The sequence below is a fragment of the Periophthalmus magnuspinnatus genome, chromosome 9 (assembly GCF_009829125.3).
Source record: "Periophthalmus magnuspinnatus isolate fPerMag1 chromosome 9, fPerMag1.2.pri, whole genome shotgun sequence".
NCBI classification, from domain to species: domain Eukaryota; kingdom Metazoa; phylum Chordata; class Actinopteri; order Gobiiformes; family Gobiidae; genus Periophthalmus; species Periophthalmus magnuspinnatus.
Window position 1 is genome coordinate 15,759,954 of NC_047134.1, and position 18,146 is coordinate 15,778,099.

The 18,146-nt window shown below is 41.7% G+C and overlaps 1 protein-coding gene across 1 annotated transcript in view; it reads left to right on the forward strand.

Annotated features, from left to right (window-relative positions):
- hmcn2 (hemicentin 2) overlaps window positions 1–17,475 on the forward strand; it is a 36,706-nt gene extending 19,231 nt beyond the window's left edge. The window contains exons 26-81 of the mRNA XM_055224228.1: window positions 1,200–1,391; window positions 1,465–1,595; window positions 1,745–1,889; window positions 2,069–2,195; window positions 2,270–2,427; window positions 2,801–3,079; window positions 3,160–3,296; window positions 3,381–3,531; window positions 3,618–3,836; window positions 3,926–4,039; window positions 4,129–4,313; window positions 4,391–4,487; window positions 4,571–4,732; window positions 4,814–4,927; window positions 5,018–5,208; window positions 5,293–5,374; window positions 5,447–5,578; window positions 5,659–5,802; window positions 5,881–6,040; window positions 6,131–6,255; window positions 6,334–6,517; window positions 6,596–6,693; window positions 6,769–7,047; window positions 7,123–7,310; window positions 7,883–7,964; window positions 8,055–8,191; window positions 8,267–8,408; window positions 8,486–8,630; window positions 8,696–8,823; window positions 8,892–9,048; window positions 9,134–9,255; window positions 9,327–9,491; window positions 9,570–9,677; window positions 9,759–9,893; window positions 9,973–10,107; window positions 10,292–10,561; window positions 10,633–10,823; window positions 10,908–11,133; window positions 11,207–11,329; window positions 11,405–11,595; window positions 12,201–12,282; window positions 12,395–12,565; window positions 12,637–12,789; window positions 12,878–13,015; window positions 13,211–13,329; window positions 13,417–13,657; window positions 13,742–13,801; window positions 13,885–14,004; window positions 14,185–14,319; window positions 14,400–14,519; window positions 14,597–14,722; window positions 14,803–14,931; window positions 15,079–15,372; window positions 15,448–15,564; window positions 15,644–15,770; window positions 16,084–17,475. Coding sequence (XP_055080203.1) covers window positions 1,200–1,391; window positions 1,465–1,595; window positions 1,745–1,889; window positions 2,069–2,195; window positions 2,270–2,427; window positions 2,801–3,079; window positions 3,160–3,296; window positions 3,381–3,531; window positions 3,618–3,836; window positions 3,926–4,039; window positions 4,129–4,313; window positions 4,391–4,487; window positions 4,571–4,732; window positions 4,814–4,927; window positions 5,018–5,208; window positions 5,293–5,374; window positions 5,447–5,578; window positions 5,659–5,802; window positions 5,881–6,040; window positions 6,131–6,255; window positions 6,334–6,517; window positions 6,596–6,693; window positions 6,769–7,047; window positions 7,123–7,310; window positions 7,883–7,964; window positions 8,055–8,191; window positions 8,267–8,408; window positions 8,486–8,630; window positions 8,696–8,823; window positions 8,892–9,048; window positions 9,134–9,255; window positions 9,327–9,491; window positions 9,570–9,677; window positions 9,759–9,893; window positions 9,973–10,107; window positions 10,292–10,561; window positions 10,633–10,823; window positions 10,908–11,133; window positions 11,207–11,329; window positions 11,405–11,595; window positions 12,201–12,282; window positions 12,395–12,565; window positions 12,637–12,789; window positions 12,878–13,015; window positions 13,211–13,329; window positions 13,417–13,657; window positions 13,742–13,801; window positions 13,885–14,004; window positions 14,185–14,319; window positions 14,400–14,519; window positions 14,597–14,722; window positions 14,803–14,931; window positions 15,079–15,372; window positions 15,448–15,564; window positions 15,644–15,770; window positions 16,084–16,465 — 8,765 coding nt within the window. The 3' untranslated portion in view covers window positions 16,466–17,475. The remainder of the gene's footprint in view (window positions 1–1,199; window positions 1,392–1,464; window positions 1,596–1,744; window positions 1,890–2,068; window positions 2,196–2,269; window positions 2,428–2,800; window positions 3,080–3,159; window positions 3,297–3,380; window positions 3,532–3,617; window positions 3,837–3,925; window positions 4,040–4,128; window positions 4,314–4,390; window positions 4,488–4,570; window positions 4,733–4,813; window positions 4,928–5,017; window positions 5,209–5,292; window positions 5,375–5,446; window positions 5,579–5,658; window positions 5,803–5,880; window positions 6,041–6,130; window positions 6,256–6,333; window positions 6,518–6,595; window positions 6,694–6,768; window positions 7,048–7,122; window positions 7,311–7,882; window positions 7,965–8,054; window positions 8,192–8,266; window positions 8,409–8,485; window positions 8,631–8,695; window positions 8,824–8,891; window positions 9,049–9,133; window positions 9,256–9,326; window positions 9,492–9,569; window positions 9,678–9,758; window positions 9,894–9,972; window positions 10,108–10,291; window positions 10,562–10,632; window positions 10,824–10,907; window positions 11,134–11,206; window positions 11,330–11,404; window positions 11,596–12,200; window positions 12,283–12,394; window positions 12,566–12,636; window positions 12,790–12,877; window positions 13,016–13,210; window positions 13,330–13,416; window positions 13,658–13,741; window positions 13,802–13,884; window positions 14,005–14,184; window positions 14,320–14,399; window positions 14,520–14,596; window positions 14,723–14,802; window positions 14,932–15,078; window positions 15,373–15,447; window positions 15,565–15,643; window positions 15,771–16,083) is intronic.
- The last annotated feature ends 671 nt before the right edge of the window (window positions 17,476–18,146 follow it).

Below are 18,146 nucleotides of genomic sequence, written 5' to 3' on the forward strand. Positions count from 1 at the left end.
GGTCCACAAAATTGCTGTACTAATCTAATGGCTTTAAGTCCTTAGCCATGTCTTTGCGGTTGAATAATGGCACCACTTTCCGAAGCTGTTGTGAGAAAATCATTTTACTTTGACATTCAACTTTCCATTTGAATTTTAAACTATAGAGATTCTGTAGGGAACACAACTTATTTTGGTTTATTGCATTTTATTACACAGTCCTGGTGTTAACAAAAAGCTAGTAGCAGGAAACATGGAGCCCCCTTGTATGGTCTAGATAAAGCACTGTCTTTGCCAGAAGGAAAATAACTAATTCTACAACAAGCCCTTTTCATTTGATAGTGGTAATTAGTTGAGACACATGTGGAATTAATAATCCCAGGCTATATGGGTTCAGGCAGTTTAATTCAAAGTGCATTAATGACATCAGTTAACATCTAAAACAGAACATCTGAGAGCATTTCTTCTTTGCAGTGAGATAATGGTTTTGCCTCTGAGTGATCTGTACATGTGTGTGCCTTGGTTTGAGCTATAGCATATGAATAGTCATAGTCCTGGACATGAGAAGGGTGTGTCCAGGGGCTTGTGTATGTGACACCTCTCTAAATAGACAGAGAGGGGCATTTGAATCAGCCCACTGCTCAAAATGTCTTTCACTGTTTCCTTGTTCTGGCAGACTGCTGTGCAAAGCTGTCATTCTACCTTTTTTTTTTTTTTTTTTTTACTGGTAATCCACAAAAGACATCTGTTCTCGGGACTCTGAATGTACGCAATTGTGCCTTTGAACTGCTAGTGAACAAGTCCTATTTTTACTGTTCATGGGCTATAAATCCTCATGCGTTTATAATTGAGAAATCGATTTTTATTTTATGTCAGTATAGTAATAATAACATTTAAGAATTATTTGTCAGGACACATAATGGATTTGATATAGTCTTTCCTGCTGGGTTGTCAAGCGTTGGAGTTGTTGGAGTTGAATTTTACTAATATAATTCTTCATTAAGTTCTCTATGTGACAGATAATATAATTCTTAGAGCTTCAAATATAAATGTTACCAAAATTATTTCTCAAAATTTAGTATATGCCTTGCTAAACTAGGTTATGTTTTGGTGGTTGGATATAAAAAATAATTAAGTTTTTTATATTATGGAGTTTGAAATAATTTCTTCAAATCAGTAAAACAAATCTCATCTCCCAATCCATGTTGTGCGTCTGGCAGGTTCACCTTCTCCAAGGATTCGCTGGTTCAAAAACGGACTGGAGATACACCCTGAATTCTCTGAGTTTTCTGTGGCGAGGGATGGCTCTCTTATAATTAGCACAGCGTCTGCCAGCCACAGCGGGGACTTCAAATGTGTTGCAACAAATGAAGCAGGCTCTGTGGAGAGGAAGACTAGACTGAAAGTGAATGGTAAAATTCACAATTTTGCTTAATAATAAATGCATATATCTACAGTACATTAATATGTTTTGGACTATACCAGTTCCCCCAGAGATTCAGGATGATGGGCAGTCACTGAACCTCACGGTCACCCTGAGGCAGCCCCTGACTTTGGGTTGTGATGCGTTTGGAATCCCCTCTCCAACGATTACATGGTCAAAGGATGGTCGTCCTGTGAGTCTTACCCCTCAATTATAATCATTTATATGCAGTTAATTATAGACAATACTTTATGGTGGACAGTATATTTAGCTGCACAATGCCATCAAGTGGTCAGCAGGATAATTGCAATGTCACTTGCTGCTATATTAAATTGTGTGCAGGTGGACAGTCCCGGAGTTTATCTACAAAATGGAAACCGACTCCTCCGAATCTTCAGAGTTCAGCCTGAACATGCCGGCCGTTTCCTGTGCTCAGCTCAGAACCCTGCAGGAGAGGCTCGGCGAGAGTATAATATAGTGGTTCAAGGTGAGGACAGTGGAAAAATAACACTATGATAATACTATGAGCACAATATATAATGATACTAGTGCTGAGAATTAACCATCCAGTGGCTGTCTGCTTGAATCATGTCGAATGAATGATTGGCTAATGCAACATGTGGATCACATACATATTTCACTGAAATGCTGTGAATTTGCTGGCAGCACCTCCAGAGATCTCTGGGACATCCAGACTGCAGGAGCTGTCCGTTGTCCTGGGACAGGAGGTGGAGTTTCAGTGCAGAGTCAGTGGACGACCTGCTCCTAAAGTTGAATGGAGTCGTGATGGAGAGTAAGATGCCATTTTTATCCCTTCAGTAATAATTGAAACAACGTATTTATTTGATTAAATCCTCTTTCTGATAGAGTTTTATCCCCCGATGGAGACCCTCATGTGGAGTTTTTGGAGAATGGCCAGGTTTTAAAGGTCAAGTCTGTTCGTCTGAGGGACCAGGGACAGTACCAGTGTTTGGCTAGCAACAACGCAGGGACACAGATGCGGCAGTTCAGATTAACCGTACATGGTCAGTATTTACAGTCAAAAATCTAAAGTTTGACATCAAAATGATTTGCATATTTCAGTTAAACATGTAATCTATGGCAGTACAAAAAGAGCATTCAAACAAGTACATTGGTATTTTTGTCTGTCTCATCCCCACATTACCTCCATTTTAAATAGTGTCTTCTTGTGTTGAAAAGCTTGTGCCCTCTAATTTGACTTTATCTATGCATTTGCAGTATATTAAAACACCAACTTTAATTCCCTTAGATGTTCTGCTGACGGTGCTTTTCCTTCCTATAATATGACACTAGCTGCAAATCTAATCTGGGTCTGTGCTTTGGGCTCATAAAAAGGTTATAGGATGTTAAAAGTGTCTTGTTTTTTCCTCTCTGCAGCCCCTCCGGCCATTAAAGGGCCCAGTGAGACCACAGATGTGTCAGTGGTGCTTGGTTTCTCTACGGTCCTTCCCTGTGATGTGGAGGGCTCTCCTCCACCCACCATCACCTGGCTGAAGGACAACCAGCCCATTGTGTCCAGTCCTCAGCTCACATACACTCGAGGAGGCCAGGCCCTGAGGCTGGGCTCAGCCATAGGAGAGAGCACCGGACTATACACCTGTAGAGCATCGAACCCAGCTGGGACTGCCACTAAACACTATTCACTCAGTGTGCTGGGTAAAACATATTTACAATGTATCACATGAATTACATTTAAATAAGACTAATCATCATATTATTTATATATTCACTTATAGTTCCACCACAGATTGAGGGGTCATCATCCTTATTTGGAGTTCAGGCAGAAAAAGTCAGAATCAATGGGAGCTTAACACTGTCTTGTTTGGCCAAAGGTTTCCCTGAACCTAAAGTCCAGTGGTTCAAAGATGGACAGGTGAGTGGCAAATATGTGGAAATGGAAAATGTTATGTATTATAAATATAGCTAATTAAACGCATGGAATTTATTTTCTTTCTAGTTGCTCACTGGAAACGTTCATGCTGGGATACAAGAGAAAGGACATGTCCTTCACATACTGAAGGCTGTACTGTCTCATGAGGGGCAGTACACTTGTGTGGTCACTAACTCAGCAGGAGAGGACAGAAGAGATTTTAATGTCATTATTCAAGGTCTGTGGTGAAATGCATGTCATCTGCTTTATAAATTATTGTATCACATATTGATAATACCGTAATCCATGCTATTTTGTTACTAGTTCCTCCAATCTTCCAACGAGTGAACAACAGAGAAGCTGCGTGGGGTTTTGGACACGATGAGGATGATGTCAGTGATGAGATGGTCGAAAAACGTGAAGTGGTCCTGGGCCATACCATTAGTCTGTCATGTGAAAGTAATGCCATTCCTCCGCCCCAAATCAGCTGGTACAAAGATGGGCAAAAACTCACCTCTGCTGATGGCATTCTGCTACTGCCAGGTAATGTAAAATGCCTTCAAGTTATTTATTGAAGTGGAACGCTGCCTCACAATGGCAGCATTTGTTGTACTAATATTGCACTTGTTTAGGGGGGCAGATGCTACAAATTGGCCGTGTGCAGAAGGAAGACGCTGGAAAGTACACATGTGAGGCTGTGAACGAGGCAGGCCAAGATCACATGCATTTTAAACTTGAGGTCCTTGGTAAGAATATACACATGTTTTCAGCATATTATTTTAAGAAGAGGGTTAAGTACATGTTTATAGATTTTATATTGTGTTTGTCATCACAGTGCCTCCTTTAATCACCGCCACAGAAGAATTTATGGAGGAAGTTGGTGCAGTGGTCAATAGCACAGTCATCCTCCACTGTGATGTGAGCGGACATCCTACCCCTTCTGTTGCCTGGTTACGAGATGGGAAGGCTGTGCACACAGACCTGCAGCACCAGATAAGTGAAGATGGGACTCAACTCAAGGTTAAAACCATTTGTCACCTCAGACACATCAGAGGCATTTGGATAAAATAAACTTACAATGAAATCACATAATTTAGCTTCTTCAGGTTCAAGCTTCAGACATGGCTGGCTATTTATGTGTAGCCAAAAATAAGGTTGGAACTGTGGAGAAACTTTTCAGTTTGACTGTTCAAGGTAACAATAAACTTACTTCTACTTTCGTTTGAATTACCAGCTCAGGTTTAAAGGCTCTTACTATACACTTGGTATAATTGCAGTTCCTCCCAGAGTCATGGGTCCAAAAGAAGAGGATGTAAATGTCATCAAAGGCCACATGGTGTCACTCCTGTGTGATGTTCAGGCTTACCCCGCTGCAGAAATCACCTGGACCAGAGATGGGCAGGTCCTGAAGTATGGTAATGGCCTTAACATTCTTCCAGGTCAGCCCATCTATCTTTGAATGTTCAGTCCATATACTTTGTGCATCCATAGTTCTTATCATTGTCATTTCAACATGAAAGGTGGACAAATGCTGCAGTTGTCCCGAGCTAAAGAAGAAGATGCTGGGCAGTATGTCTGCACAGCCACTAACCCAGCAGGACAAGATCAAAAGAGTATTCTTCTCAGTGTTTATGGTAGACATTTTTTTACATATGGCCTAGCTCCAGCTCTTGAAATCGCATTCAATCTTAACGAGATAACAACATTTTCTGTTGTCTGTGTAGTCCTACCCACTCTAAAACCTCGCCCTGGTGGAGAGATTGTGACACTGCAGGTTGGCTCCTCTGTCACACTTCAGTGTGAAGCTAATGGGGTCCCCACACCTGAGGTCACATGGTACAAAAATGGACTCCAGTTGGTACCCGGGAATGGATTAAATATAAATGATCACCAGCTGGAAATCACAGGAGTACAGGTATTGTATTAGTAGGAGGAGGTATTGTTGTGTATAAACTATGTGATTAATTCAAATGTAAATATAAATGCATTATATTTGTAGGTAGCTGATAGTGGTACTTACACTTGTAAAGTCTCCAATGTGGCTGGACAGGTGGACAGGACCTTTAGAGTGACTGTTCATGGTGAGAAAAGGCTGATAGTTTCAAGGTTACAGCTGAAATGGGGATTGGCCTAATGTCTCTGCATTTTCACAGTTCCTCCTGTCCTGGATGGGCCTCTCTGGGAGTCCATTAACTACACTCTGGGCTCTCATATCGCTCTCCTTTGTGAGGCTTCAGGTGTCCCTATGCCAAGCACTACCTGGCTAAAAGATGGAACCCCAATTGGTAAGACTTACACAACACTCACTATACATAATGAACTTATTATCTATTTTGCAGAATAACAGTGAATATGTTTGCTTCAGAGAGCAGTTTGCAGTGGCAGTGGTCCATTCGTGGGAACAGACTGGAGTTGGGGCCGCTCACTCTGTCCCATGCAGGAACATACACCTGTGTGGCCAAGAACAGTGAAGGACAGACACAAAGAGAGTACAAACTCACAGTGCTTGGTGAGTTTTACAAACTGCTGAGATAAAGACAAGTCACTCTGTCTGAAGACTTACTTTAAATCACCTGTTTGTCCTCAGTGTCTCCTTCTATCATTGATTCTCAACACCCCTCTGATGTGAGTGCACCACTCGGGCAGGAGCTTACCCTGGAGTGCAAAGCTAATGGCATCCCTTCTCCTCAAATTAGCTGGCTCAAAGATGGAGTGACCTTAGCAGGCTCAGAAACACAACATATACAGTACGGCATACAACATAAATCACTCAAATATACCTTATTATAACATCATGTCTGCATTGAGTTGTATTTGTTGCTTTTGGACTTTTACAGTATGACCCCTGATGGAAGCACATTGACTTTACTGAGGCTGAGTGCTGAAGACTCTGGGACATACACATGTTTAGCCATTAGTCCATCTGGCCAGGACAGTAAAATATACACTTTATTTGTACTAGGTAAGATTTAGCTTTAAATACATTTGGTAAATTTGGTTTACATTTTTTATAATTTTGATGCAACAATCCATGTCACAGTCCCACCATCTATTTCTGGTGAAACCACTGTGCCCAGAGAGGTACAGGCCCCTCAGGACAGTGCTGTGAGCCTGGAGTGCCATGCAGTAGGAAACCCTCCTCCACAGATCAGCTGGCTCAAGAATGGACGACCTCTGCTCCTGTCTCCTCGCTCTCGTCTCCTCTCGGGTGACTCTATCCTCAGGTAACTAACACAAAAGTTACAAACCTATGATGGTAATGTGCAGTTAACTGTAAATGAATGAATGTGAATGTTTCCTAGGATTTCACCAGTGCAGCTGTCTGATTCAGGAGTTTACACATGTATAGCCCGCAGTCGAGCCGGGCTTGCTGAGCTCAGCTATGACGTGCAAGTCCAAGGTATATTCATCTTACTGCTCTTGTGTGTGTTTTTGTCATGTGTACTTAATATTCCACACTTGTAATGTCCTGCAGTGCCCCCTGGTGTTGACCATGTGGAACCGGTGGAGCCTGTTACAGTTGTACAGGGGTCTTTAGTGACATTAACCTGTGAGGCTCGTGGGGTGCCTCCTCCGACACTCACATGGTTTAAGGATGGACAGCCTTTGTCTCTTCACCGTAACCTTCTGCTGGACGGACAGGAGACCCGACTGCAGCTGCCTGATGTGGCCCCTGGAGATGCCGGTCTCTACAGCTGTGTAGCCAGTAACCAGGCAGGGAGCAGCACCAAGGGCTTCAACCTCACAGTGCTTGGTAACATCAGACTCTGTGTCAGTTTTCTCACATAAGATCTATCTTCTAAATATGATAAACATGTTTACTGCTCAGAGCCCCCACGGATTTCCAGCTCGAGCCCAGAAGAGCTGATGTTAGCAGTGAACAGTGTCCTAGAGCTGCAGTGCTCTGCTGTGGGAAACCCACCTCCCACACTCAGCTGGCTTAAAGATGGAAACCCCCTGGAGAGAACGGACATTGTTCAGGAGAACGGACGCTTTGTCAGGATAAGCAAAGTACAGGTAAAGTCAAATGACAAATTGTATGCATTTTCACATCAGGATTTAAAATCTCAATAACTTCCTGGCCACAGTAGTTAAGCAGTTAATTGTCTGATTGGACTTATGTTTACTAAATCTAATGCTGTAGTGATTGATGGTGGAAGAATGACAGACAAATGTGTTATTATGTAACATAAAAATCTGAAATAAAGTAATCTAATCTAAAGTTTAACTGAATGAGAGGTATAAAAGTCACATTTACACACATTCACAAAATTTGAACTTTCCTGAACAGTTTTAGTTTAATTTTGAGCTTTATCAGAACAAGTATAAGATGTAATAGTTTTCTTATGTTACTATCAGATTACCATTATTAAAACTATTGTTTTGAAAATGACATTATATTACTGAAAGAGGAGCACGTTTTGTCTTCATTGTGGTGTCGAAAATGGTATTGAGTATTGAATCAACTCCTTAGTATCAAAGTGTCGAGTTTGGAATTTTAGTATCATGTCAACACTAATGCCCATGTACAATACAGTAATAACAGGGTTGCGAACTCCTCATGCTGATTGAAGTTTTGTTCTTTCAAGATTGAAGATGCTGGCCTGTACACATGTCTAGCGAGCAGCCTGGCTGGACAAGATGGCAAAAACCACTGGGTCCGCATTCAAGGTGCCTAATGTTTTTCTTTCCCAACACACTACGTGATTATGAGGCATTACATGTATTATTCATCATATTACATTTTATGTTTGATTTCAGTCCCTCCAACTCTTCTTAGCTCTGGGGATGTAAGAACAATGACTGTCCCAGTAAAAGGACATCTGACCCTTGAGTGTTTGGTTGACAGCAACCCCCCTCCTAAAATTGAGTGGTACAAGGATGATGCCAAAATGCAGGTAACAACAGATGAGAACTGAACTCTGACTTAATAATGTGCCTAGCACAGGCTAACGCACCTTTGCTATATTCAGTTAGGTGGGCGCATCCAGGGGCTGGCAGGAGGTCAGTATCTGGAGATCCAGGAAGTTCGACTTGAAGACAGTGGCCACTATAGCTGTGTGGTCACCAACATGGCAGGAAGCACCAGTCTGTTTTTCACAGTAGAGATTTTGTGTAAGTGATGTGTTTTATTTATCATAATTTAATATGTATTGAATAATTGTCATTTAACTACACATAACGTATTACAGTACCTCCAGTAATAAAGGAGGGCAGTTCAGTAGTGACTGCACATGTCAATCAGGATGCACTTCTACTGTGTGAAGTTCAAGGTGACTCTACTCCCACTGTCATGTGGAGAAAAGATGGCTTTCCTCTGCCTCAGGACAGTGCAAAGTAAGTGGTACATTCTCACACAAAAAGACAATGGATTATTTATTGATGTTGGTATTTTTCTTTAGGTTCTCTCAGTCACCACAGGGATCTTTGCGTATACATAAAGTCCAAATAAGTGACTCTGGACGGTACTTCTGCACTGTGTCAAATCAGGCAGGCTCAGATCACAGAGGAATAGATTTAAAAGTGTTTGGTAAGCTTCTGAAAATATCAAATGAATCATCAATTTTATATTTACTGTTTACTGTTTTCATTTATTAGTTGGTCCAACAATCAGCCCTGGGCCGTTTAATGTAACAGCAACCACAGGAGTCAGAGCTGTACTGAGCTGTGAGACCACTGGTATACCACCCCCTAAAGTGTCCTGGAAGAGGAATGGTGCCCCACTGGATATCAGCCAGTATCCTGATCAATACAGGTATAGACAGCACTATAGCTTTCTTTCATTCTATAAGACAAAAAACATAATATATTTAAGTCAAATGTATTTTCTATTGTTCCAGGTTGCTTACTTCTGGCTCTTTGGTTATCCTGTCTCCAACCAGTGGGGATGAGGGCTACTTTGAATGCACTGCCATAAATGAAGCTGGGGAGGAGAGAAGAGTCATTGAGGTCATTCTCCAAGGTAAATTATTAAAGAAAATGTAAAAAGCTAAGTAATGAAGTCTTCTAAATGGACTTTCCCTTATTTCACAGTCCCTCCATCTATTGAGGATGACACAACTACCATCACAGCAGTTAAACTAGCTCCTGTGGTGCTACCATGTAATGTACAAGGACGTCCACAGCCCACAGTCACCTGGACTAAAGGTGGAGTTAAACTAGGCTCCAGAGGAGGAAGTCATCGAGTTTTACCATCTGGTCAGTTTTTTTTTACTGTGACCATGAAAACAAAAATGTTAATCATGTAACCTATGAATAACCAAATAACCAAACCAGGTGTCCTGGAGATAACGTCTGCCACACCAAGTCATGCTGGCAGATACACTTGTTCCGCTCGAAACCCTGCTGGAGTGGCACATAAGCACATCTCTGTCATTGTGCAGGGTGAGCAGTGGAACTAAGGGGTTATTACAGCTATTTGATATTGCTCTCATAAATATAACACTATACTTTATGTCTGTTTAGAGCCTCCGGAGATCAGGCCAATGGCAGAAGAAGTGCAAGTGGTTTTGAATCACGGGACTGTTCTACTATGTGAGGCTCAAGGCTTCCCCAGACCCTCTATCACTTGGCAAAGGGAAGGTGTACCCATTACAGCAGGTACTTACCAAGTTTGTGCCAACTCACTATCTATTTGTTTTAACAATAAAAAAATATAAACGAGCCTACTTTTTCACAGGGCATAGACTGGCAGTGCTGTCAAATGGAGCTCTGAAGTTCTCCCGTGTAACACTCGGTGATGCAGGGACCTACCAGTGTCTGGCTAAGAATGAAGCTGGTTTAGCTGTGGGCCGAACAAGACTAGTCCTTCAAGGTACACAGAAGCTGCAAAATAAAGCCGATAATTAGTATTCAGTGTAGTCAGCTCAGCTTGTGCTTTCGTCTCAGCAGTCTAACCAACCCTGACACTTGGGGTTTTCCTGCCTGCAGTCACAATCACACATGCATATGCATTCATGGCTGTTATGTTAAAAATAAATGAATACCATGTTTTCCAGTTCCTCCGGTGCTGAGTGTGCCCCGTGTGGAGTACAGTGCGGTGCTAGGCCAGCCAATTAGTCTGGAGTGTGTAGCGGACGGGCAGCCTCAGCCTGAGGTCTCGTGGCAGAAAGAGAAAAGGCCTGTGGTGGATGGGGCTCATGTCCGTATTTTTGCAAATGGAACTCTATCTATTCCATCTTCCCAGCGCAGTGATGCTGGCCTCTACACCTGCACTGCCAAAAATTTAGCCGGCAGAGCTAGCCATGACATTAGGCTAATTATTCAAGGTTTGTTTTTTCTCAATAGAAACTCAACAGCAATTTGTGAAGCACAAAATAAAGATTTCTTGTTTTTGTAGTGCCCCCAGTGATTGCTCGTGCCCAGACAGAGCTATCAGTAATTCAAGGATTTCAGGCCCTGCTGCCCTGTGCTGCCCAAGGCTCACCTGAGCCCAGAGTCTCATGGGAGAAAGATGGGACCGTTGTCCCCATTCGTCCAGGCAAATTCACTGTCCTGCGGTCTGGAGAGCTGATTATTGAACGGGCAGAGGTAGGACAGCTGAATACATCAACTTCAAAAGCACCTTTGAAAACTACATACAGTATATATATTATACTTCTATTTTCATTTCAGCTCGGGGATGCTGGAGTGTTTACGTGTGTGGCTACTAATGTGGCAGGGTCAGTGAGACAGGACGTTCACCTGTCCATCAATATGAGACCAGCCTTTAAGGAGCTCCCAGGAGACATGAGCCTGAATAAGGGTCAAAACCTGAGTCTGTCCTGCCACGCTCAGGGAACACCGTCTCCTGTCATCTCCTGGACCGTCAACAACAGTCCCATTGCAGGTGTTAAATCTGGTTTGAGACGATTTCCTCATATGTATTAGAACTGTTTAAGTAGATGTACCTTTGTCCTCTCCAGGCCATGTAGATGAATCAGGCAGGAGCTCACTGCTCATCAAAAATGTGACAATGAAAGATGCTGGAACCTATGTGTGCATCGCAGAAAACATTGTGGGCTCCATTCGGGCTCTCTCATTTGTGCGCATTAGAGGTATGTACTATGTCATTAAAATGGAGTACAACTTAGTGTTGGAAGTGTTTTTTTTTTACTTTTCTGTGTTTTTAGAACCTCCAGTATTGAAGGGTGAGGCCCACATGACTCAAACAGTGGTCCAGGGTGGCTCTGCGCTGCTGGACTGTCCCATTCATGGTGACCCCAGCCCGGTCCTCCGCTGGCTGAGAGACACAAAGCCTCTGCTCCGATCATTACGCATGCAGACACTTCTCAATGGATCCTTGGTCATTTACAGCATCACTGTAAGTGTGCCCCTTTTATGAGTTTTATATGATTTTGTTAAATTGATTTTCATTACGTTGTGCAAGTATGCATTTCTATTATATATCTGAAGCTTCCCTTCTTGGTTGCTGACTGTCCAGACTTTGTCCCTCTAAATCAAATTTCAGTCCAGTCAGTCAGAGCAGTAAACTGCATTAGGAGCAGACATGAGTTGGGTGGTTCCAGACTCTGTCCCTTTTTCCCATGCCTTTAACCTTATTTAGTCTGTAACTGCTGCTGTTATTGCACTGCATGCAGAATATTTCTCACAAACAATCAAGCCTCTTGGTTGTTCTGATAATGTAAAAAATCAATAGGTTTCAGGATGATGAAAAATTAAGATGGTTGCTATAGCTATGAACAGTTAAAAACAAAATACATACAGTATTTGTTACAAAGCTGCAAATGACTATTTTGAAATTATCCAGTTCTGCCAATATCCCTATACAGATTACATAAGATTTAAAGACAGGTATCATTATATTTATTATGTTGTTATTATTACAGTTCTAAAACACTAGGATTATGTCAGTAATGCTTTCTCAGGGTTGCACACATAACTCAAAGCTGTGTTGTTCACTGACAGGCTGCAGATGAAGGAGAGTACCAGTGTGTGGCTGAGAGTGAAGCTGGAACTGCTGAAAGGACTATTTCACTCAAAGTTCAAAGTGAGTCACCTTTATCCAGAAAAAATATTTATCTATATTAAGCTTTTACATAGTAATTTAAACCACAAAATACCAGATACTTTATTTGAAATTATGTTTTCCTTTCGATCAGTAAATGGAGGCTACTCTAACTGGGAGGACTGGGGCCCATGTAGCAGCACATGTGGACAAGGATTTCAAGAACGAATTCGACTCTGCAACAACCCTGAGCCAGCAAATGGAGGCAGGTCCTGCAGTGGTCCCAGTATAGACACAAGGAAATGTCAAGTTGGTCTCTGTCCAGGTATGTTAAGCTGATGAGTGATAAATGATATTTTTAAACATGAGATGAAAAGAATTATTGTCTAATTTTAGGTGAGAGTCCTCGCAAGACTAGGGGTAGCTTGATAGGGATGGTAAATGAGAGGGAATTTGGTGTGTCCTTCCTGGAGGCTAACATCACAGACCATGAAGAAGAAGAGAGCAGTAGTATACAGGCCCGCCTAGAAAACATCCCTCCTAGTGTCGGTTAGTATTGGTTCTGTGTTCAATCTAATTTGATACTGTGTTATTTTACTGCTTTCAAATTTAATTGCTGATTTTACATTTGTGGTAGGTCCTTTGCTGCGAGTGTTAGTTTCTGTGTTTGCTCCCATTTACTGGACCACAGTGTTACAAAATGGAGGAACGCAGAATGGCTACTCTTTCACTCAAGGACACTTCAGACAGGAGTCGCAACTAGAATTTGAGACTGGTAAGCTTTGTTATATTATTTTAAATATACACGGACACATTGTAGTTTGGCTTTATGAATGGTTTGTAGAGCTTCATTCCTAATAATATAAATTGCAGAAAACATTTACCCAGCGGTTGTAGTTTGCAAGATGACCAGAAGATGGCAATACCTACTGTTCAGTCATTTTGTAATTGAAGATCCTCTCTTTCACAGGAGAGATTCTCCGTTTGACCCATGTTGCCAGAGGTGTGGATCCTGAAGGCGTTTTACTAATTGATATAGTAATTAATGGATATGTCCCTCCTTTGCTATCATCACATGTGAACCTGCAGGTCTCTGTACTGCTCCATTTGGATTTCTACAGTAGCATTGTTTTTTGTTGTACTCATAGCAGCTCTAACCTGGCTTGTATCTCACAGGAGTTTGATGAGTCCTATGTGCAGACAGGCCAAGGGCAGCTGTACTCCTGGTCATCCCAAACTCACCAAAGGGGGGGAAATCCCTTGGTGCTGCGTTGTAACCATACAATTATTTATGAGGGCCCAGAGGAGCGCCAAGGCCCACTGCTCCAGCTGCTGAAAATTTCTGGGCTTAATAGTGTCTATGATATGTTCACTCTAACACTGGACTTTCGCATGAATGCAAACCTCATCATACCAGGTTTAATTATTATTATTACTATTTTACATATTTTACCCAATCAAACTGAAAAATAGTTAGCAACAATTTAATTTTACTCCATAGAAGGAAATGGAGAAACATGCCCCAAAGGATTTATCATTGACCAGGCATCCTTCTGTGCTGGTATGCAGTATTACTTTATTCATTTTATTTCCAAAAATACACTTCTTTGAGGATCATACTACCTATATGTGTTTTCATTTTAGATGAGGACGAATGTGCCCTGCAGTCCCCCTGCTCACATTCATGTAACAATATCATGGGAGGCTTTACCTGTGCATGTCCTTCAGGATTCACCATCTCTACAGAGACCAACACATGCCAAGGTGAATATCCTACTTAATATGAATAATAATAAAATACATCAAACTTCTATAGTGCTATTTTGGACACTCAAATATGTTTGTTTGAAATGGTACAAATCAAAACAGTTGATTTTTAATGATTTCTCAGTATTTATTTCTCATTATGTCTCATTATCTGCTTTTGTCTGGTTCAATATTCAGATATTGATGAGTGCGCCCAGGGCTCCCATATGTGCCATTTCAACCAGCAGTGCGTTAACACAGTGGGCACTTACCGCTGCCAAGCCAAATGTGGACCAGGATTCAAGCCCAGCCTCACAGGGGCAAGCTGCGAAGGCAAGTACTTCCTAAAGACAGTTGATCAGCTTTACAGTTGTTCTACTATGCTACTTTTTGTTCTATTGTTGGTGTCTTAGATGTTGACGAGTGCCAGGAGTCTGCCCTCTCTCCGTGCCAGCACCAGTGTGTGAATACTCTTGGTTCATATCATTGCGTTTGCCATCCTGGTTATCAGCAGTCAGGACATCGCTGCCTGGGTTAGTAAGAGATCATCCTTGAAAATGAAATGTAATTTTCTTGCATTTTATTAAAAAAAAATTATTGCAACAATCAGATATAAATGAATGCATGAGGAACGTCTGCCCAGCTCATCAGCAGTGTCGAAACACTGAAGGAGGCTACCAGTGCTTTGACAGTTGTCCTTCTGGAATGACTACAGCTGAGAACGGGGCCTGTGTGGGTTAGTGATATAATTCTATAATGCATTAATGTGTTTATTAAAAATAAGTAAGTAATGTAAACAAGATATTTATATTTTAGATATTGATGAGTGTCAGGATGGAAGCCACATGTGTCGGTACACTCAGATCTGCCAGAATACAATCGGAGGATATGGCTGTGTGTGCCCACGTGGTTACAGATCCCAGGGAGTTGGTCTGCCTTGCCTTGGTAAGACACTCACTACATTGTGCATTGTGCAATAGTAACTACAAAGGTGGCTTGATGCTGTCGAACAAAGGTTACTATTGTGTGCAGCATTTCTATTTAACTCAACTGTGTTACACTGGAAGTTTGTGTTTTTGATTCCTTTTTCAGATATTGATGAATGTATTCAGACTCCAAACCCGTGTGCGTATCAGTGCCGTAATGTGCCGGGCAGCTTCAGGTGCCTGTGCCCGCCTGGGACAGTCCTGCTGGGCGATGGCCGCTCTTGTGCAGGGCTCGAAAGAGGACATGCTTTTACCAATGGCACCAGAGTACGAGCGAGGATTAGACCACAGCTAGTGTCCTCTGTAGGCAGGCCCATCCTCTCCAGATCTACAGGGGTATCCCGCATCACCAGGCAGAGTTGCCCCGTGGGACACACCTACAGAGACGGGACCTGTGTTGGTAAGTATTACACATGCATATAACTCCTTTAACAATAATAGAGTCATTATAAAATGTGTTATTCTCTGCTTATAGATATTGATGAGTGCCTCAGAAAGCCATGTCAGCATGAGTGTCACAACACCATCGGTAGCTTCCAGTGTCTTTGTCCTCCTGGTTACAAACTCTTACCCAATGGCAGGACGTGTAAAGGTAAAGGCTACACTTTTACCAATCGCCAGTATTTAATGACATCTTCCTAATACAAAAATCTAAATTTTTCTGCTTTTAGACATTGACGAGTGTTTGGAGCAGGGCATTAAGTGTGATCAAAATCAAATGTGCTTTAATACCCGAGGAGGATATCAGTGCTTAGATACACCCTGCCCTGCAGCCTACCAGAGAGGAGGAAGCCCAGGGTATGTCTGAAAAACATGTCATAATATAACATACTCATTTCTGATTATCACACAACAAAGAATAGAGGATAAATGTTGCCTCTCTTTCTGTCCAAAATGTGTAATATAATCTCCCACACCTCATAGAACCTCAGCCTTATTATAGGTAATGGATGCTCAGGCTTTCCTTAGGAGTTATGATGTGCACTTGAGACCAGCAGTTTGTTGACAAAGTGGCTGATCAGCAATGACACCTTTTTTGAAAAATAGATAAATAAAAGCAATTTTCTACTAACAATAAACATAATTCTGTACTTGTTTACTCATTTTCCAGGACATGCTACAGGTCCTGTACACATGACTGCTCCACAGAAGGCTCCCCTCAGCGGCTGCAGTACAAACTCCTCACTCTTCCCTCCGGAATACCATCCAATCACAATGTGGTGCGGTTATCAGCCTTTTCTGAGTCGGGAATCCTCCAGGACCGCACTTCTTTTACCATACTGGAGCAGGAGACAGAGAGCGGGCAGATGGGCAGCAGAGTTTTTGGCATAAGGGACGAATCAGGGAGAGGAATTATTTTCACGCTGCGCACTCTGGACAGACCCGGGCTAGTGAGGCTCAAAGTTCAAGCCACAACCATCTCACCACAGGGACGCATCAGCTACCAGAGTATCTTCATCATCTACATTTCCATCTCCACATATCCCTACTAAGCCTCTGGACTAAAACTGAGTTTCAAATAACTGAGGAGACTTGGACAAAGCTTTGGCAACATCTGATGAACTAATAATGCATATTCAGTGCAAAACGTCATGTTACAGTGTACTTTGTATCCTTACTTAACATGGTTTTTGAGATTTACTGAGCACTGAATTGAGCAACTAAATAAAATGGACAAAATACAGAATTTTTCATCAGATTTGTAACAAAGTAAGGTGCACCCAAAGAGCAGAGACACCAAGCAAGTTGCTGGCACAATTTTACTCTCCCTAGATTCAGATTCATTAATTGTTTATTTACTGAATAAAGTTTGTACTATCTTTTTTCAGAACTTAACAATTGATTAATTCACACTGAAGTTCACCGGTGCACTTTTCTGGTGGGGAGCCACCGCCTGCTGTTCCACAGTATGGCATTATTCTGCTTTCTAGCATTTATTCAAAAACTCCTGTTTTTATTCCTCAAAAATAATTCGATAAACATACATTCTTAATGCGAGAGGGCTTGCCTCTATGTTTAATACTGTAGTGTGGATCATTTTAGGCAAAGAGACAAGCAGGCGGGGATCATCTAATAGAAAGTTACATAGTGCACTTTTAAACATGTTCTAAATGTGCATAGAATCTTTTCACAACACTGCAAAGAATCAACTTTTAAAAGAATGGCAAAGGCAAGATTTGAAATATCTGAACAATGTTTTATACCAAATGCAGTATGTGTTTTTTTCAGTGTTTATTTATTTATGTCCTCTAAACAGCAGAGAAACTTCCTGTCAGAACAGGTTAGAGTCCGGTATGAACTTGGGATGGCACATGCAATGGCTTGTAGCTATTAAGCTGTTAGTGTTGTATAAATGTAAGAGCAGATATTTAGTCTGTATGTGGTTTTGTACTTCTTTTTTATACCGGTTTATAACAGTGTTTAAATGGGTGTTGTACTGAATGTACTGGATGTCGCTGATGCCGCTCACTTTATATTGTAATGATTGCATTTTTATTGTGACAGAATGAAACATTTCAACAATCTTTCTGAGTTTATACTAGTTTCTGATATGGACTGGTCACATATGTAGTAATATATATGTCAACACTGCAGAGAGGTCACTGCAGTGGCTCCCCTTGTAGAGCAGGCACCATGTTTTGGATTTGCTCCCTGCCTCTGGTGAAAATCTAAGTTTTGTCAATAATAAATGAAACTGGATATCTCTAGCCAACAGTTCAATATGCTCAAATCAAGTCAAGGCTATAGTTCCAAAACATGTGACTCACCACAGATTACAGACTAAAATGATTTTGGAATATCCTCTTTGTGTAAGCAGATCCAGCTAAATCCTCTACACGGCACTTTTAATTACTTAAAGGTCTCTCTATACACTTCCTATAAACAAACAGCCATTAGTCCTGATCCCTCAGCTCTGGTCTAGAACACGTGAGACTGATTAAAACATTGTGTGCAGTAAACTTTAATACCTTTGCAACATAGGCTTTAATTACCCTCCTGGTATCTTCAGGGCTCTACCCGACAGTACAAGCAGCTGGAACACACTACATGCCATAAAAAGGATGGGGAAACTTGCCGGACAGCAGCAGGATTGCACAAGTGGACATTTTATGAAGCCTTAATGAATGTCCAAATTCCAAGCAAAACATGTAATGATCAGTGAGGAGAGACTGA